The sequence below is a fragment of the Anguilla rostrata genome, chromosome 14, assembly GCF_018555375.3.
Source record: "Anguilla rostrata isolate EN2019 chromosome 14, ASM1855537v3, whole genome shotgun sequence".
NCBI classification, from domain to species: domain Eukaryota; kingdom Metazoa; phylum Chordata; class Actinopteri; order Anguilliformes; family Anguillidae; genus Anguilla; species Anguilla rostrata.
This window is the reverse complement of record NC_057946.1, coordinates 14,926,801-14,941,589: the sequence shown is the minus strand read 5'-3', so window position 1 is coordinate 14,941,589 and position 14,789 is coordinate 14,926,801. Positions and strand designations below refer to the sequence as shown.

At 38.1% G+C, this 14,789-nt stretch overlaps 1 protein-coding gene across 3 annotated transcripts in view; it reads left to right on the top strand.

The window, feature by feature from the left end:
* Window positions 1–2,357: 2,357 nt before the first annotated feature.
* Window positions 2,358–14,789, top strand: part of LOC135239476 (netrin receptor UNC5D-like) — a 106,279-nt gene continuing 93,847 nt past the window's right edge. For all 3 annotated transcript variants that reach the window (XM_064308150.1, XM_064308151.1, XM_064308149.1), the window contains exon 1: window positions 2,358–2,696. In XM_064308150.1, coding sequence (XP_064164220.1) covers window positions 2,615–2,696 — 82 coding nt within the window. In that variant the 5' untranslated portion in view covers window positions 2,358–2,614. The remainder of the gene's footprint in view (window positions 2,697–14,789) is intronic.

Genomic DNA, 14,789 nt, shown 5'->3' with positions numbered 1-14,789 from the left:
TAAACATCATTGGATTGCCAAGCAACAGAAATACTGGTATGGTGTCCCTTAAAATTGATATCACTAATCCTCCTTTTCGCTTTTATGCTATCCATATTCTTAATAAAGGCAATTAAATGAGTCCCATGATCTATTTTCAGGCTGCAAACCCAATACAGTTTGTATTTTAAAATCTTTGTACATGTTTAGGCAAAATATTTGAACTCCAGGAGCAAGAATCATTTGAATTGAAACAGAAACTCACTTGTATCACATTTGTTTCATTTCAGATGAGAATTGCATTGTTTCTCAGGAGAAACAATGCTTGTAGTATCTACTGCATATCTGGCAGCGGCACGGTGGTTTGAGGCCCATTTGATACCTTGGACCCTTGATGAATTAAAGCCATTTAGCCAACAAATGTGTTCCATACTGTATTAGCATAATTTACAGCTGAATCTAGTCCCACCCCCATCCAGACTCTGATGTTGATGGGTCACAGACATCAGGAAGTCATGGCATGCAAAGGAAATGCAACCAAAATATATATAAATAATTTTAAAATGTATCATACCAAAAAGTCATCCTCAAATTACCGTCTGCAAAAGTAATTGAATTAGCCTGATGTGGACTGTCAATTTATTTACAGTGCCACTGTGGAGGCTCTACCTTAACATCTATTAACTCTGTCTAATATTGAGTAATGCATTAAAGCTGCAGTTAAACATCATTTAAGTGTCTTCCAAAGAACTTTCACAGTGCATAATTAAGAAGAGTGTACATACTGTATACAAACTGTACATACAAAATCACTTGACAGAAAATCATAGCTTACCACACTTATAGAACAATACTCTAATGCAATGGCCTGATCCGTATTCCTTTGGTGCCCTCTACTTAAGGCACAAAGAGGTTTATGCACAGTTTGTCTGTCATTAAATATGTTTTTAATTTTGAGCTCTTGTTCTAACTCAATCCAGTCATCTGTTTATTGACTTGGACAGTAAAGCAGTATTGACTTGGACAGTAAACTTAAGTACAACTGCTATAATTGTGTAGGAAAGGATTAACCAATGTGATGTGAATACTAATATAGATTGGGGTCAGGTGCTGTAACTGGAATGACAGAAGAGCTTCTTACATGTTTTCCTCTTCTATGACTGGCACCCTATTTTGTTTGCTATTCTACAAAGTTAACCAATGTATAGTTCACTCACTGATTCCCTGACCTTTTAAATCAGGTCTCTCATACCATTAATTAACATGTTCTGCATTTTGTCTGCTGTGCAGTATGTGAATTAATAAATTAATTAATAGACCAGCACATGCATCTTTTATAATAGTTTGAAGGGAAATGGATATCCGCACACTGGATTACAGCTCTCAATGTTTTATTGACTAAAAGACAAAGCAACGTTTCAACCCAACAGGGTCTTCATCATCAACAGGGTCTTCATCGTTTGCCTGAATAAAACATCCGGAGCTGTAATCCAGTGCGCGGATATCCATTTTCCTTCAATCTTCACATGTACGTTTATCCTGCACCTGGCCAAATAACTGGTTGGATGTGCACACAGCTACTCTACTGTGCTATCTTTTATAATAGTGCCAACAGGTGTGCTTTGCATGCCTAGGATTTTCACGTGCACCATGGTGTACCTGTAGCTACTCTAATCTCTTCCATGCCCTTGTCATAAGGACTACAATTGGTTCAAGTAATAGGCTATATAGCTATGTCCGCAATTTCGGCATACAAGAAAGCAATTAGTTAGGAAATTATTTTATTTTAAGTAGCCTAAATGTATTTCGAGTTCCTTCTAACCATGCATGTAGAGGTGTTTTAAACAACGATTATTAGTGTAACAAGATGAACTACAACTTTCATATTCGAAAGTGTTTGTCTTCATGCCCAAGGGCACAGGGAAATTTGTCTAGTTGTTCATTTTTAAGCGTCTCTGAGAAAACGGACGCATGCTGTTGCAGATATTCGATATCTTAAAAGAACAGGCTACTCGTCCAGTGGAAAACACACCAAACCATATTCTTCAAGCTCTCGCCATAAGACCGTATGCTGTATAAACATCGTTAACGAAGTCCTATATTGTGGCTTAACGTAAGATGCGCTTTGCACGCATAACGGCATTGCGATAATTGTCAGTTTGAGCTTATTTCAGATCAACGAATGAACTTATTTTAACATTTACAAAATGCCTTATGACTGGGTCCAACTGGTCTACCCATTCCCCAGCTACCGAACACCCTGATTAAACTACACATAACGCAAGGCTATGTATACAAAATCGTCCATCCCCGCCCACCAGTGTGCCATTGGTTAGCAGCGCTGGTTAAATTATTTCGCTCCACGGTACTTCCACAACCATGTTAGTAATTCAGCACAGAATTAGCCTAGAGAACGTACAGTGCCTCTGAATTGGCAACGACGTGGTAGAGAAAAAAAGCAAATGTTGATTCAGCTATTAGGTTGATCCAAGAAAGTGTAAAAGGCTGACCTGTGCAGAAAAACAATAAATAACAGCAGAACAACTTGTGATTGTCATTGGGTCAATGATGGTAAATGTGTGAATCAGGGGGACACTCGCCCCCACTTTAGTTGGGAAAGAAGATACGAACAGCCATGGGACGGTTTTCAAAAGGACGTTCCTTCTGTTTGGTTGTTACATTTCTTGCATTCGGTACTATACCTAAGACAACTAAAGGTAGGGAACCGAAACGGACTCCTCATATGTTCTTGTTTTATGTAACCTCTATGTACATCTACGTCTGTGTGGCTGTAGTTATTTGGCTTTTCATCACATCTGTTTTCACCGTAATCTGTTATCGATTTAATTTAATCCAAGGCATAGCCTACACTATCAAACACACGTATCGACCGTACCTTAATAGCCTGCTGTAAGCGACCGCTTTCGGTGTAACAATTGCCCCAAAAGTTGCTGCAGTGCGTGTTTGTCGTGACAGATGTAGGATGTGAGGATAAAGGCGATCTGTACCAGATTCCTTCCATTCCTAATGAGTCCCATGAACTGCTTTCTCACGTATAAAACACATTTCTGTTAGATTTACGTCAAGTCCGTAGGCTAAAAAATTATATAAAGGAGCATCGGGACATTATTATTATTCAAGTTTTTTTTTTCTTTCCATTTCGTTGACAATGATTTTTTTTATAATGGACCGATATGCATTAACTGCAGTGAGACTGTAGGCTCGAATGCGAAGGAACAGTCCACACTATCCGAGGCTGTTTCCCAAGAAAGAATGTCCCTCTCGTTGGATAATCTGAGACTAGTTATGTGTTTATGGTATAGCCTAGTTTATGGTGTTGTTTTAACCGAGTGTAAATCTATTTTTAAACAGAAAATTGAAGCGTGTTTTAACATTCCCTGCATGGAAGTGTTTGTGATTTGATGGAAAGAGCATTGCTCTAATATGATTTCATTCCGACTGTTTTATGTGAAATGTCAGATGCAACAGGCTCCTATACGCAATGCATGCGGGATTCGGTGTTTCTGTTCTCTATGTTGTATATGGTTCCATGCAGCTTAAATATATATATATATAAAACGCATTAAAATCCTCTTGACTTCATACATGTATGCAGAGCATGAATTCCCCGTTCTTATGTGATAAATTGCTCCATATCCCAGGCTACATACTCCGTCATCTGTTGCGCTTATTTGCGCCAAATCTGCAGTTATTCTGTGTTTTAGGAACAGGTCACAAAAACATTTCTTTGACATTTAGCCAGATTGATCTTGGAGTATGCGTGCTAATAATAACTCACTGCATCGATATCACCTTGGGCGAAGATCTTCAGCCTTTTGGGTCGTTCTGCTGCTCGGCCGGTTAAGGGAGGAACAGGCAGGAATTCTCTAGCACAGTAAATTTGAGCCCGCCTCAACTTGAACTGGCGGGGATGGGATATAATTGCCTTGCACAGGCGGCTAGTGAAGCGAAAGACCCATGACTTATTTAACGAGGAGTATGCATCAGTGGAATGCTAACAGGCTTCTTTCATAAAACATTTTTAAAATGTTTGTGTCATTAATACATAAAAAATAAAAATGATACTACTGATATGCATAATAATAATAATAATAATAATAATAATAATAATAATATTTCTTCCCATGTCAGAAACCATCAAGGTGGTGTTATGACATACTAAAGCGCATGTTTCTTTCATAGCGTCAGTCCCATTCTCTTAGTTAGATTGGATAGTACCCCGTAGAGACATGATGTAGTTTATATATCAGAACAAAAAGCTTAAAGGTTTCATTTTTGCTTATTGGCTATAGGCCTACAGATTTATTTTATTTTTTTCCCACTTCAACATGTCCTTATATCCATGATTCATTTTGAATAGTATCAGAAAATGACCCGGAAATCTGTGGAATGTAGTATGATATTGGTACCATTGAAATAAACGTATCATTTATATAAAATAAGAATTATTCAGTTTTTGCTCTCCATTATTTGTTATGTCAACATTTACTGTTCATTGAATGCCACCAGTCCGCAAACTGCACGTATTGCCTTTGCTGTCTTCATTCCATTTACATTACAGTCAATTGGCAGATGTTGTACAGTAGTGGAGAACATCAGTGTTACTCACAGGGATGGAAAATGCTGTGTATCCAAGAGGGCACAGAGGTCTACAAGTTAGTGTAATGTTAACCAAACAGATAACAATTTGTATTGTAACAAGGTCCTATCTTTACACAGCTATAACTATCATATTATCCAAAAGGAAATCCGAAGAATAAAATTCAGAAAAAAAAAATGTCATATGCACAACAGACAATGGGGTGTTTCCTCCTGTACACAGCTGTTGCAGTGAACAATCTTGTCTCTGATAATGTATTTTCTGTTATGGTTTGATTTATGGCTGGGGGCAATGGACCACATATGAATATTAAAGGTGTGACTATACACCCTAGGGTTTAATTTAAAAAATGAAAACATCTTGAATTATGTAAGATAAAGCATGCGGTGGAGGTTTGCTTATACTGTTGTTCACCCACACAACTGCATTTTTAATTGTCTGCTATAGTTTTGAAACACATCTTGCACTCTACACAACAGGTGACACAATTACAGGTCAGTGCTAAAGACTTAAGATGCCCACCCGGGAAAACTAAGTGCTTTTGCGTTGCTTCTCCAAGGGTGATGTCACATTCTGTTGCGGGTGTTCACGTGCTAAATCATATCTCTGAGCGCCTCTACATTTTCCCCTTCTAAACCCCTGCAGCAGCTTCAGCTGGCCGACTGATATTCCTCGCGTGATTTCAGTCACTAGCACCAAGCTAATAGGCATAGGTCTGCTGGGGGTTCATACCACGCCCTCACCACCTGCTCCGCCCACCTAGAGAAACAATTACCCTGCTGAGCTAAATACAAAGATCTCCAGCTAAGAGAGCTAATTGCACTCTTATTACTTCTCCGGGGTAATGTCACAATCTATGTTGGCGTTTCATTTGATATCTCATGCATCTGAACTCCACTGCACATGTTTTCGCAGGAAGGTTTTGTTAAATGAAAATGGCAACATTTCATAGAGCTAGTATCTTTATATTTTCGTGTTTAGCTACCCACATCTATGGTGGTTGACTGATTTGGTAAAGGGCCTGTCTGTTGTCAGCTAGTTGACCTAGCTACTAAAACATAATCCTAGTTTGCTACAGTCATCATCAAAGCAAGGTGTTGTTATCAAAGTGACAGAAAATGATCACAAATGCACACAACCTGTAAAGTATTTCTTTTACAGTGTTTCTTTTTTAAAAATTTCTATTACACAAACTATGGGCTGACTGACAGACTTGAAAATTGTAATGACTGGTAGCAGAATTTATGGGGTGCTCAAATAGGTTACATTCTTTTAATGTATTTGGAATAATATGAAATAAATAAAATCACATTCAGTCTTAAAAAAAAAAAGAAAGAAAAATGCTCTAATTCTGTTCCATTCCGAGTGATTACAATGTTTGCTATATTATTTTGTAAAAACTATTTCACTTTCCTTGTTAGTATTTTCACAGGAGAAATTTCAGCAGTAGCTAATTATAAGGTTGGAACTTTGTCACAGAAGTCACAGGTGATTTTTGCCATTTTATGGCAGTTCCTTATCTTTTCCCATTGTTTTGCCATTTCCGCGATTTCCTCCATTTTTAGTGCTTTCTGTGATTTTCTGGCAGTTTAGGGCGAGCTGTCTACCTTCACGTAGTCAACAGTGTTATTTGTATAGGCATTTGCTTTTTAACAATATTGCCAAATGTTGGGAGAAACAAAGTGTGACAATGTATACAGATGGGATACGCTGGTATCAAGATTCCCGACCGTGTCAGTTGTTGCAATCGAGCTGACTAAGTGTTGTATAATGTACTTTTGAACTGCGCTTACTTACAATTTGGTTATAAACTGTGAATCTGTCATTAATACGGCAGAGATAGCATTTGCAGCTGTTTAAACTTTAGCATGAACTGTGCACTGTATTATTTCTTAGTGGATCCCATACTTGTCTTTCTCCGGTGCTTAAATTAAGGCACATTAGCAGGTAGAATTGTGTGATGTCTACAAATCAGAACATTGCCTAAATAGGCTATTTTTACTTCCTGCATTAAAACTCTGCCTTATAAGTCAGAATTATTGGGAACTGGAACATAGCCATTGTCATGTAAACAACCTTTTTCTGAACAATCCTCCTGGAAAGAAACACACCTGCTTTATTTAGTTCATACTTAACCTGCTAGCTAGCCATCATGTTGAATCTGAAAATTTTTTGGTATCAGCAAACTTGTCTCGATTTAGGTAATAAATACTTGAAAATATTTACTCGCAGAAGAACTAGAACAGCAGTGTCTTTTGAAATGATGGGAAGATCATTTGATATTCATGGTAAGATGTATTGCGAATTATTGTAAATAATTATTGTTTGCAGTAAGTTATTTTGTGATTAATATAAGCTAATAAGAGCAAATGCAACATGACCATGCAAAGGTGAGCATCTCTACAAAGCTATATAGCTAGCTGCAAAATCCATGCATGTCCTACAGGGATACTCTATATAAGGCTATTACCAGGTATACAGGATTAACAGCAACCAACGTTTTTCATATTGCTTGTAAATAGCTTACTGAAAATATGACTGTAATCAGGTATAGTTAAGCAATCCACTTTCACTTTTCTATCATTTAGCTGACACTAATCCTGAGTGACTTACAATGCAAACACAAGGGCAAAGATAGGGGATCAAGGCACCGTAATTCAGGCATTCCAAGGTTCAGGTACAAAGGGTCTGGTTGGTGTGTACATTCTAGCGATCATCTGAAGGTATAAAGGGAAAAATCCCTTTAGTAGCCCAGCTAGCGTCAAGGCTTTACATTTGATGCAGCAGTTAAGGGTAGTCAGTTGAGGACAGGGGTTGAGAGGGTGATATGGAAATGTTCTCTGCGGTTGTAGACCAGGTGAACAGCAGCATTCTGGATAAGGCCTAAGGCAAGGAGGTCAGTAAGAGACCATTGGAGTAAACCAGGTGGGAGAGGACAGGAATCTAAACCAGAATCGGGGTTTAGTAACTGGTGAGGAATGAACAGATTCTCTTAATGTTGTGGATTCTCTTAAGGAAGAATCTGCATGCACAGCTCACCACCACAGTGTTCGCAGTGATGTTAAGTTTGTCACAGGACCACTCGGAGGTCTTGGCACCGAAAGAAGCCAACAATGGTATCACCCAGAGGGCGGATATCACATAGGGGGTAAGACATGGCAGAGTGATTCGATGAATGGCATGGTGATTTTCTGTCCAGCACAAGATGTCAATCAGATTTTTCATCACTATCATTAAGGGCGATTCCTCTTCATTGAAAATATGTTTCAGTAACCAACTAATGATTTAATATCATGACAGCAGTGGCAAATTCAGTGAAGAGGACATGGATAGTTTGAACTGAGGAAAGGAAGGCTGTCTGGGCAGAATGGAGGGGCCTCACTGAAAAGGATATGCACAGCTTCTTTGGAGTGTCCTGCTCAGAAGCCCGACTGTTGGGGATTGAGCAGGTTGTTCCGTATGAGGAAAGTAGAGAGTTGATTAGAGAACTGAATATTTCTTGAGTAGTTTTGAATGTCAGCAGTCTTAAAATGTATTGAATTGTGTTTCGCATGACACGCACATGCTACTAGGTACCAAACATATTATGTGGATAAAGAATATACTTTGGAATGTGAGAATGTATGAATATGAAATAAAACTGTTCTTCATCTCAAAAGAATACCCTTCCTTAAATTGAAGAGATTAATCCAAAAGGGCCGTCTTGATAATGATGCGCTTAGTCAAGCTCAAAAATGGACATCTGCATCACATGAATATGGATGGATGTCTGTCAGAGGATAATTTGCACAAAAATATGCACATTTGCCTTGCCCAGCATTTGATAGGATACTAATCAATTTAGCAGGAGAATCTATGTGTTTTTAATGGATGGATCAAAATCTAATGCCGAGGCTTTATTGGAACGGCTGCCCATATTGAAATGAGGGGCATAATTTGGCAGGGTGGCAGGTCTTGAATGGATTTTGATTAGTTGAGCTCTCCTTGGCATAGTAATGGACTTACAATCTAGTTACAGACAAGACTGAGATTGGGATGACAGGTACCAAATTAAGAGTTGGCAGGGAATACCCCATACCTATACAGTACCAAACGTTTGGCACTTGAGTGTTTCTCACAGAAATAAGTGCTACTATAACTTTTTTAATAACAAAAAAAAATTAGAGATCACATTTGCATCTCGCACTTGAAACATTTAGCTAAATTGGCTAATGACTGAAAGACTAATGTTCTATTGCTTAGAGAAGTATAAATTCAGCAGCCAACAACATTTTTTTTCCTAAAATTATACTTCCCGCACACACACACACACACACACACACTATATGACCAAAATTATCTGGAATCTGGATACTCCTTTGTCTGGGGCTGTTTTTGCATGGTTTGGGCTAGGCCTCTTTGTCCTAGTGAAGGCAAATCTTAATGCTATAGCATACAGGGTGTAGATACATGTAATGCGTGGATGGATGTATGTGAAGAGTATGCCGTGTATCATGTAAATTAAGACAATATTGAGATATTGTACTTCAAACCATGTCTTATATTAGAAATACTGAATGGTCTTATATTAGAAGTACTGAATGGGAACTGAATTTTTTGCCATGGAATTCATTGGCTTCTTCTATGAAGGGTTCAGTCAGAACAAGCCAAAGTGACCTCTTCTGTCTGAGTGCTAAATCATGTACAATGCACTGCACTTTAGTATGTCACCCTGTAAATCACCAGGTTCTTACAGTCATTCAACAACTGCCCTTTATTCTAGAGGTTTAAAGGGATCGTAGACTTGTAGTATTGTACTATGGGTCATACTGTAACTTCAGTCAAACCACTTTGTCAGTAAGTTGGATGGAAACAGTGTTAATTACCATGTTTGTATCACAGCCTGAAACATTCCACAGTATGTGTTGATATTTAATGTAAGGCAATGAAAAGTAAGTAGGTCTTGGGTCTACTGCAGTGGATACGTTTTAAGCCACTTTGAGCTTAAAGAGCTCCAGCAAAGAGGTGCTAAAGTGATGTATTTTAAAAGTAGTACTTCAGATTAAATTAATTGAATGTAGTTGCTCTTAATTTGATTTAGGAAACAAGAGCACACTCATACTGTACCTTTTTTAAAATCCACCTATAATATTACCTTTTAATGTCAGCTCCTATTACTCCTATTTTAAACACTGCCCATTGATCATTTAAATGCTTTAAAAAAGTTTGGCAAGATGACCAAGTTCCAAATGTAAGTTGACAAACTGAATAAAAACATGATTTGAATTTGTCAGTAAAAATAAAACCAGGCCAGTCTAACGCACACATGCCCCTCTTTGTATGCTTAGCTAGTGTCTTATTGTGTGAAGACTGAATATCTCATTCATATTTTTGCCTGGGCCACTAATTTTGCCTCCTTAATAAATTATCTGTGTTCTGTTCTCATAAACATTGCAAGGATTCTAAAGTAGAAGAGCCATTTTATATACACTACTGCTTGTTCTCACCATGGTCAAGCAGCCACACATTTATAAAATTCTAGTCAAGTGTGTGACTTAGTTAAACAGAAATAGAAAATAAAAATGGATATAATTCTACTAGTGTTCAGTGTGTTATGTACCAAGCACTGAATGCACAGATTGCAGTTAAATAGCTTGTTTCCTTTGTCCTGAAGCTAAATGCCAAACAATTGTTGCAATCCTCACCCCTTGTATTCCTTGTTTAACTGGAAATGTTCTCAAGTTAAATCGGGAGCACTGTGATTTTGCAAAGATTAGCTCCTAGAAAATTTAACAAGAATGTTCACTTACCCACTCAATCTGAGCATCTCTTCTGTATTTTGGCATGTCATACGTAAAGCCCCTATTCATAATAGCTCCTAAACAGGCTTCAAAACAGGACATATCAAAAGGTACTCTATTAAACCAGTGTTTCCAAGCATATCTAATGTAAACCAGATTGACTTCACTACTGTAGATTACAGCATTGGGCATCATGGGGGTTTTACTTTTTGAAAGCAGAAAATATAGCTAAATGGCAGAGTATTTTCTTCTCCTTTTCTGAATGTCAAAACCACTGTTTTTAAAAGGTTAAATCATAAGTGTCTCAATAGTTCAATCAGCCTTATAGGTATAATTTATTCAGAATTCAAAACTGAAGTCTCCAGGTCACAGACTGTCCCCTGCCCCATTTGCTCTGATGTTAAAACATATGTCTCTTGTATATCAGCAGTACTAAATACACAATTCTCTGATAAAGACTGATTAAAAAATATATAAATAAAACTTTTCTTGCATTTTCTTGGTTCCTCTTCTGTTTCTCTTCTTTATCTTCAGATTATACAAATACCATTGAAGGTGATTGCTATGTTTGGGAGAAAAAGTAATAGTGCATGAAAATTGTTGTAGAACCGATACCACAGAGGACACTAGGGTAATCATCCTTCTCAGCAGTATTTTTTTCCAGCACTAAGGGACTAATTACACCACAGTGAGTCCTGAACTACTACTGCTTGAAGCCATCTTCAACTATAAAGTTTATTAATATTCTGTCATTACTCTATGAGCTTCTCGATAGCCTGCTGCAATTCAAGTGCCATGAAATATTTTATTGATTTCATAAAATACCAATTTATGTATATATTTCATGTTATAATGACTAACTATCACATTTCTTTCCATGAATTATTGTATCATGCTAATGTATCATTAGCCTTCCTTGAGTAAGCAAAGGTGCCTGAGAAACCACTGCTCAGCTGCCTACTATACACCAGTCACAAGTTCACTCACAACCACATTGGAGAGGCTAATTGACCTTTCAAAGAGTTTTCATAATTGGCTGCCTTGTAGGGATTTTATTTATTTATTTTTTATGTTGTGCTACATGTACTGATTTGAATATTACAGTGTTTAAGATGACCCTCTTACTTAAGATAGTGACCTGACTGACTGCTGATATTTTGGCTTATTAGTGGAATATTCCCCTGTGAGCAATAATCCAGCAGTGTACTATTGCCCTCCCCCCTACTCAGGCAGAGGGGCCATGGACAAGTAGTGTGGATAATCTCATTGCTGTAATTGACTTTTGCCCTTTACCCCTTGTTTACACCATTTCCACGTGTTGCAGCATTACGGGTGAGTCAACGTAAGTGCTTACCCTGGGGAGAGTCTATGCTGCCAGTGGCTGACAAGGGAGAATTGGCTGTAATACGATAACTGCACAATGACCACGATCCATCAGTGAGGTTGGAGAGAAGGCAAGAGGCTGTCGCTCTGCTTGCACACTAATGGGGAATTATGTGTGCATAAGCAGGCATACGATGGCCATGGGTCCCATTTCTCCTAATTCTGCATTATATTAATGGGCTCCATTCTGATTTTCTGGCATGGGTATATCGGAAGCAAGCAATGACTTCATAATGAAAAAGTAATGACATGCCACACAGCCTAAAATATGTAATTATTTGCTAATGAGTTCCTGCTGATTGCTGAAATAAGTGGCACAACTGGGCTTTGAGTGACTAAGCGGAATAAATTATGCTTGAAATAAAGTCCATCTCAATATGTACAGAAATAATCTGTCTTGGAAAGTTTTTTTAGATTCTCTGTTTACCTGCTGAGCAGGTAAAAAGCCTACGGTTTAAGGAAAGGTTGGTGCAAAAACAAAGTAGGTATAATTAGTAAAATTGTTCCAGCACTGGCCATAAAGCAAAAATTGTTGATTGAAAATACAAGGGATTGTGATAATTGTGTTGCTTAGGAGAAAATATGTCACTTATTAGCACTTTATTGAAATAATGAATATTAACTAAAATCATTATTTAAGTGTATATGATTGTAAATGTATATGAAAAACACTGACCGTATTTGTATGCCTCTACGACAGAATAGCCGTGGCCGGAGGCATTATGTTTTCAGGTTGTCTATCCGTCCGTCCGTCTGTCCTTCCATCCCATTTTCCTGAACGCGATATCTCAGGAACGCCTTGAGGGAATTTATTCAAATTTGGCACAAACGTACACTTGGACTCAAGGATGAACTGATTATATTTTGGTGGTCAAGGGTCAAGGTCACTGTGACCTCACAAAACACACTCTTCCTCCTCTCCGCCACTGCCTCCACACTGTCCAGTTCCAACCTGATCACCTAGCTGGCCTTCCTTAACAGCTTGTTGAGACTGCTGACCTCCAAGCCTTGATACCACCACCCCACCGAGGCAGAAAGTGGTTAGCGAGATGCAGTTTTTATATCATATCCATTTCATAAAGAAAGAAATTACAGTACTACCCTATTCATCGAGCTAGAGGTTCTTTATGTGTAGCATTGCTATCCCAGAAGCTCTTAATTAAAGAGGCTAGGTTACCTGATATTTCATTGGCTGAGGAAAACACTAGTAAGTTTTAAGATTTAAGGAAAGTGGTGAAGTATCAAATATATATTTACTCACATTTCTGTCACATTTCTACTACACATGCCTGTACTGAAAAGACAAATGGGAAAACAGTAATGGCATTATCATGTGTCCCAACAGAAAATTGCTATTTTACTGTAATCAGATGATTCTGCCAGATGAATAAATAATTGTCACTAGCCTCAATTATAGACAATATTGGTGGAAAGTGAAATTGAAATGGAAACCAATCCCTTATAGGCCATTGAAGCCAATGAAGGACCTATTCTTCTATAGTGCCCCAATACTTTAAATCATCTTCCAAAATATAGATGTTTGGATGCAGACATGTTCTATGGCCCTTGGGGGCCCATTTCAGAATTATATCATGAGGCCCTCTCCTCTCCTTTCACCACTGCTCCACCAGACACTTGCCTATATGGGCCTAACACTGGAATTTCAACACCACCAAAAGCTTAAGAAGTTGCCAAACACTGAACCTTATACTTAAAAAAAGAAAAAAAACTGAAAGTTTAGTTTGTTCTTTCAAGAATTCACAACTGGAATTTTTAAAAGCTGTTTCCAAAAACAAACATAAGTCCATTGTGTGTAGGCTATGCATTTCCATACCTTTTGGGAAAGGCAAGACACTCTGAGGAACATGTAAAATATTTTAATTAGTTTAAAAACAAGCTTAAAGAAATTTAGTGTGCATCTAGAAAGAAGTGGTACAAATGTAATTTAAAATAAGAATGCCCATTATAACATTTTAACATAGGGTGCATCCAAAACATATAACCCCATAATACATAACATACACTCAGAAAATAAATTGTTGTACAGTGGTTGCACGCGATATTGCGTAGCCTATATGTGACTTCAGCTGATTAAGTTGAAGACGTCACACATACTTAATATTGTGTTAAACCATGTTCATTACTTTATAACCCAATGTTTTGTTTAACCCAGTTTTATAAAGGCAATGAGTTATTTCTTGATAATACTATTGTATGCAACCACTGTCCAACAATTTTTTTGTATATTTTATTTATCTTATGCGTGCCATCTAGGCTAGCTAGCTACGACAGGTGAATGTAGAAATTGCCCTTGACTGATACGGTGGTGCAATGGGGAAGGGCAAGCCTACATATGCAGTGTGCAATTCTTCTGCAGGTAGGGTCACATTAACCTTTTGCCATGATTCTGAAACTAATCTTGGAGTTTGTTCTCAGCAGTATTGTACCTTGCCTCTGGTTCTCCCCTCTGAACCCTGCAGACAGACCCAGGACGGGAGCTCTCTGGAGAGGCCACCTTTGATCTGCTGGGGCGCTCTGCAGCCTCCCAGCCATAACAGGACCTTTGAAGAAACTGGAGCACACAGAGAGGGAGGGGTACACCATTAGCCTGTGAAAGCACAGCATAATTGCTGCAATAGGCTTTCGCCCACAAAGCTAACTTCAGCAAAATTGCCCCACACCATATTTAGAAAATAAGCGATATCTTAAGAAAGCAAATGACAAAAGAACAAAGCTGGGCTCCCTACACGTCAAGCTGTTTGTTCACAGATTAAAGTGCTTTTGAGAAGGCTCTGTGTGGAACTTACTACTCAGGCTAATTAAGCCCTTGAGAAATTTGAAACTATTTATATTGCATTTTCCGTCCAATGCTAACCTTTCTGTGCACACAAACTTTTTATAGATGCTATAACAATAATGTATAGGCAATAAAACTTTGAATAGCCCAGGAGTAGTGATAAAGCAAATACATTTAAGGTTAACGGTGCAAGAGCCATTTCTCAGGCTCCAGCTGTTTTATCATAAAT